Source organism: Nicotiana attenuata, chromosome 6 (genome assembly GCF_001879085.1).
Source record: "Nicotiana attenuata strain UT chromosome 6, NIATTr2, whole genome shotgun sequence".
Taxonomy (NCBI): Eukaryota; Viridiplantae; Streptophyta; class Magnoliopsida; order Solanales; family Solanaceae; genus Nicotiana; species Nicotiana attenuata.
Window position 1 is genome coordinate 95,789,977 of NC_031994.1, and position 5,695 is coordinate 95,795,671.

General features: G+C 37.1%; 2 protein-coding genes across 2 annotated transcripts; one reads left to right on the top strand and one right to left on the bottom strand.

Annotated features, from left to right (window-relative positions):
• Nucleotides 247-582, bottom strand: LOC109228129 (uncharacterized protein At1g66480-like). Its single transcript, XM_019393308.1, has one exon. It carries the CDS (start codon nt 580-582, stop codon nt 247-249), a length of 336 nt encoding a protein of 111 aa, XP_019248853.1.
• On the top strand, nt 3,878-5,476 carry LOC109228130. The gene is made up of 4 exons (XM_019393309.1): nt 3,878-4,087; nt 4,587-4,736; nt 4,829-5,199; nt 5,323-5,476. The coding sequence occupies exons 1-4, from the start codon at nt 3,878-3,880 to the stop codon at nt 5,474-5,476; spliced, it is 885 nt and encodes a 294-aa protein (XP_019248854.1).

Here is a 5,695-nt window from a genome sequence, read left to right on the forward strand (position 1 = left end):
TGAGACTATTTCCAGTTAAATACTTCAAGTGGCTATTAAGTAGGTCAAGTAAACACTTTGCGCGGACATGGCAAATCAATTGTGTCTCACTACAAATTGAGCGCGTGAGGACATGAATTGTGTTCTTTTCTTTTTCTTTTCAGTTTAAAAAATAACCTTTATTTTTGTGGACCCACATACCTTCATCTTTACTTCCCCTTCTTCTACCAGCTTCTGAACTAAACTCCTCGGCAGCTTCATCTTTAACTAAATCGGTCCATTATTCGGCTTCGAAATCGACAAATTAGAAGCCGATCTTCGTGTTAACATGAGACACTCAAGCCGATCCTTTGCACTCATCTGAACAACAGATTTCACTCTTCTTGGAACTCTACTAATTTCTTCTTTAGGAAACAAAGGCAATTCAACAAGGAAATATATTTTATTTGGCTTCAGTTCTTGTTCTGGTTTCAGTGGCTTAGCTCTGACACCAAACTTCTTCACTGCTTCTGATTCCAGTAAAACATGACCTAGGTAGTCTTTTACTACGTCCAACGTTGTTACTGGTGTTTTCAGTTTCAAGATTTCGCCATTAATCTTCATCACCTTCAAGGTTCAACCTAAATTTTTCTTTGCCCAATTTCTTGCAGATGAAATGGTGGTCCTAGTTTCAACGAGTAAGGGGAAGGATTTGAGAAAGCTTGGAAGAAGAGTTAGGGAAGGAGGAACTGGTTTAGGAGAAAAGTTTTTTTTCTTTTTCAAATATATTTTTTTGTTAATTATATGTGTCAAATTCTTATGGCAAAATTACACGTGTCATTTTTTGATTGGTTCATTTGCCATGTCATCCGCAAGTGCAACTCACGGATATGGCCTGCTGTACTCAGGTGTTTACTTGACCTACTTAATAGCCACTTGAAGTGTTTAACTGAAAATAGTCTCAGTTGAGGTGTTCAACTGACCGTTGTGGTCAACTTAAAGGGGCCGTTTATGTATTTCGCCTTAAAGAATCATTAGTATTATCAACTTTTCTCTACCACTACTCTCTCTCTCTAACTATCTTTTTAGTTATTTGGTCTAATTATTGAGCGTAGTTTTTAAATATTGTAATACAGAAATAAATAAAGAAAAAAATATTGATTGATTAGGAAAGAATTCAATTATAATATGAAATTAATTATAGTTCATATATATATAATGAGGTAGTTTTTGTTGGTTTGAAAATTGACTTGTTGGTTTGAAAGCGTATACGGTTATATATTGTAATTCTTTAAAAAGAAATCTCGTTTTTCTTCCTGTTGTTTTTCTTCCTAAGAGTTGGCCCCTTTCTCATGTTCTTTTTCTTATTACTACATTTTTAGTGATCATCAAATTGTAGCAAATCTTAATTTATATTTAGATTCAACAGCTAAATTATTCATTTAAAAATAATTTTATGTTGGATAAATTTTATTTTCTACAAGATACAATTATAAATGTTAATATATTAAATTATAGATGAACTAAACATTTAAGATTTTAAAGTGTATCTTACATTTTTCACTTTTAACTCTCCTAGAATTGACCTTTTGATTAAAAAAGATAAGACTTCATTTCCTTTTAAAACGAAGTCCTGTTGGAGTAAAAGAATGGGCAATCTAATTTTTGGAAGGTCAAAGACCTTATTTTTATTGTGATACAGTAAAAGGAGAACCAAGAGATACAGTAAGTGATTGGGTAGGCATGTTAAAAGGAGTTTATGTAAGAAAAATATTTAATGGAAAACTTCTTATATAGTTAAATAAGGAAATAATTAATAAATAAAATTTTAGTTATTTTAAAGTCCTAAATATTAGGAATTTAATTTAAATAACAATTTTGTCCAATATAAAATTTATTTTTAAAGGGTAAAAAAGGCGACCGACATTCGCTAAGAGCCTTCGTGCTTTTAATATAGTATATATAAATATATGTAACTACATTCAATATTTAGAATAAATATTTAATTAAGTAAAAATCTCTCACTTTAATATTAAAAATATATAAAAGCTTCCCCTTAAAGAAGAGCCAATAAGAAGAATGAATGTCAATCTTATTTCATATGAATACTGACAATAGCAAATATAAGAAAAAGAAAATGTAATACTCCTATCCTTATTTGCTTTTCAACATTTATATCGTGAGTCATTTGTTCTAGTTCCCGTCATTGCAACAAAATTTTTCAAATTCAGATTAATAGATATGGATTAAACACCAACATAAAAGGAAAAAATAGTGTTAGAAAATTATGAACCACAATTAAAGAACTGCTATCTAAATAAATCAACCNCTAAACATAAATTATAAATTCGTTATTTTTGATGAAATATTACTAACCTGTTGCGTCAAACCGTCAATCTGCAACTTATGCACATTTGCAACGTTAATTCATAACTTATATATTTGTCTTGCAGTTCATGTGATATTGCAATATAATAGGTTCCAAATTATGAGAGAAAAGAAAACGACTGCTAAACCTAAAAGGAACGAAGAGAAGTCTCCAATTTTAGTAGGTTTTTGTATTATGAGGAAAGAAAGGTCTCCTAAACCTAAAAGAACAGGAAAAAAAGTATTAACTATTAGGTAAATTATTAAATTACTATTTTGTGTAGTGTGAAATTAAGTTTTGAAGGGTATAAAAGGCGAACAACATTTCGATAGGGCATTCGTGCTTTTAATATAGTATATAAATATAGATAGATATAGATAGATCGGTAGAAATTGATACTAGAAAGAGACAATATATTCATAATCAGTACGAGTGTTGATATTAAGCATAACTAATATGATTCATTTTGTTTAAGACGTGTTAGCTGCAATTCCGCATACTACATTGCTTTCTCAGAATAATTAGTAACTCAACAATGTACCTACTTTCTTCAAATTAATCCATAATCCAAAACTTAGGAATTGAACAAATGAACTCATGAATACCGTAGTTTGTTTTAGGCACTCAATTAAATCATTACAACTACGGGTACGGTTCCCGTGGCGTAGTAGTTATACTTAATTTCAAATTAGATTTAAACAGGATCATCCTTACTTTGCTTTAGTGAAATACAAATCTTTTAAAAATAAATCGAGGCGTGCCATTCACAATTGAATCACCTAATCTATGGCTCTCATATTAATATTATAACTTAGTGCAGAAAATATTTTGAAAATTTGTAGTTTGCTTTAGGCGCGTTTATAACAAAATCCTCATCGCTATGGATACGGTTCCCGTGACGTAGTTGTGATACCTAATTTCCAAATGCGGGGGTACATTTATGTGACCCGGCCATAACTTCTAATAACTATAATAAATTAAACATGTTGTGGATCGTGGGTACGGTTCCCGTGACATGATTCGCGATATGTATCAAACAAACAGGTGTACGACAATTGTAACTTGTTCCAGAATAATTCCATAAAGTAATTAAAAGCGGTTATAAAGTTAAAAATGCACAATAGGTTTAAAACATGTAGTAATAAGATAATAGGCCAATTATTAATAGTTTAAGCGACCGTGCTAGAACCATAGAACCCGGGAATACCTAACACCTTCTCCCGGGTTAACAGAATTCCTTACTTAGAATTTTTGGTTCGCAGACTTTTCAAGTAAAGTCGAAATTTCCTCGATTTGGGATTTTAAATAAACTGGTGACTTGGGACACCAAATAAACTATTCAAAGTGGGGACTCTGAAGAATTAAATAAAATAATTCTGTTTCGAATTATGTCACTTTAATTGGAAAACCTCCTTATATCCCCCTCTCGGGTGTAAAAAAAGAGGTGTGACAACGGTAAGTGCCTTTCTATAATTTCAACACTTTCCATACATTTGGCGGTGTTTTTATTTACTCACACTTGCCTACGCAGGCCTTGGAGATGCATCCGAGATGAGGCTGGCTCCGCCCGGAGAAAAAACCAAGCCTTCAAATCCAAAGCCCGAGAAAGACAACAAAAGAAAAAGGGTCACGAAACCCAAAGACCCCCAAAATAAGAAAACCTCCACTCGAAGGCTGCAGAAAAGGTTTTCTCAAATGGGCACAGACTCGGCCCATGACTCCGCGGGTGGAGAAGAAAATAATGATGAAGAGTCAGCGCTGGTGACTCGGACCAGGAAGCCGGTCGAGTTCGTCAAGCCTTCCTAACTGGAAACCTCGTCCTGTGGAGAGGATGCCCCAAAGGAAGAGACAGGCAAAGCCCCTGCATCCCCGGAGGTCGAGATTGTCCCTCCGTTTTCAAAAACTACACCGGAGGGGGTTAATGCTGGGACCCCCGATGTTAATGAGAACGCCCTGAGTGAAGAGCTCGGGGCCGCGACAACAGGTCACTCTCTTTCATAGCCAACTTATTCTAGGGGAGGGGGAGGGGGGAATTGAGGAAGCTAACGCTTTGCATATGCCCGACCCAAATAAGGTCGTTGAGGACAATCCTTTTCAGGGTTGCTACGCTGGGATTGAGGATGCTGACGACCTTAATGATGCATCCTCCATTTTTTAAGAGGCTCAACGTCTCCTTTCCCGGGTAAGGACTTACCCTTTCTATTGAAATTTTTTCTTCCTTTGTCTTATTTCGACTGGTATGTCTCCATTTCATGCATAGGCCGTTGCAATGTTTAGAGATGAACTGAGCCAATGTGAGGCCGAGCTCAAGAAGGTTTCAGACGAAGAGAAGGCCTTGAGGCTCCTCTGTAGCGCCAGAAAGAATAGGAGCTTAAGGATCTCTGAAAAACATTGGCTAAAGCTCAAAAAAGTGAGCCCGAGCTAGATGAGCATGTAACAGTGATTTTAAAAAAGTTTGTCCTTCTCGGCCCTACTTCGGAGGCTAATACTTTGATATCTCAGCTGCAACGAAAGCTTTATATCATTGGGCAACTCCGAGGCGAGGTAGATCGAGTTCGGGCTAATTGTCATCAGTGGAAGAAGAACATGGATCAACTTGCCGCCGAAAAGGAAGCTGTTACGGCCCAACTAGCCTCGGCTGAAGCTCAGCTCCGAAGCGTTGAAGCGAAGGGTTTGGCTCAGGCCAGGAAAATCGAGGTGTTGGAGGCCGAGCTGGCTAAAGCCCGGGCTGAAGCTGCACAGGCTAATTCTGAAGCTGTACAGCCTAAGGCCGAAGCTGAGAAGACGAAGGCTGCGATCGATAAATCCATTGCCATATACATAAGGGAAGCCGCGGCCGTTCATGTTGAGTTGAAGGAGGCCTCCGACCGGGGGTGACGGAGCAATGAATTGGCTAAGTGCCAAGCCCGGAGGGAGACTCTCGAAGAAATCCATGGCCACGGGTTAAACCTTGCTGGGGAGATAGTCGAAGCGAAGGCGCGGGAAACCGATTGTAGGTTTCTTGTCTCCTCCGATGACGAGGATGTGGTGAGTGGCTCTGGGGATGAGAAAGGTGAAGAAGATGCTCCCGAAGGGGAAGAGACTCCTGAAAACAAAGCCACTAAAGATGAAGAGGACACTCCGGGTGGCGTGGCCCCGAAAATAGATTAGGTTCCTTTTTTGTGCAAGGGCCCCTTGTGGGCGTTGTAATATGTTTTGTAAATTTCCCTAATGAATATATAAAGTATCTTTTTGCTCTATCCTTGATTTGTGTTGACTTTTATTTTGTCCCTGTTTATGAAAAATTCCGATGATTCATGTACTAAGCTCGAGTATCGATTAGACTCGTAATAAGCCCTTAGGCTTTTATTGCTCAAGATCATACCCCTT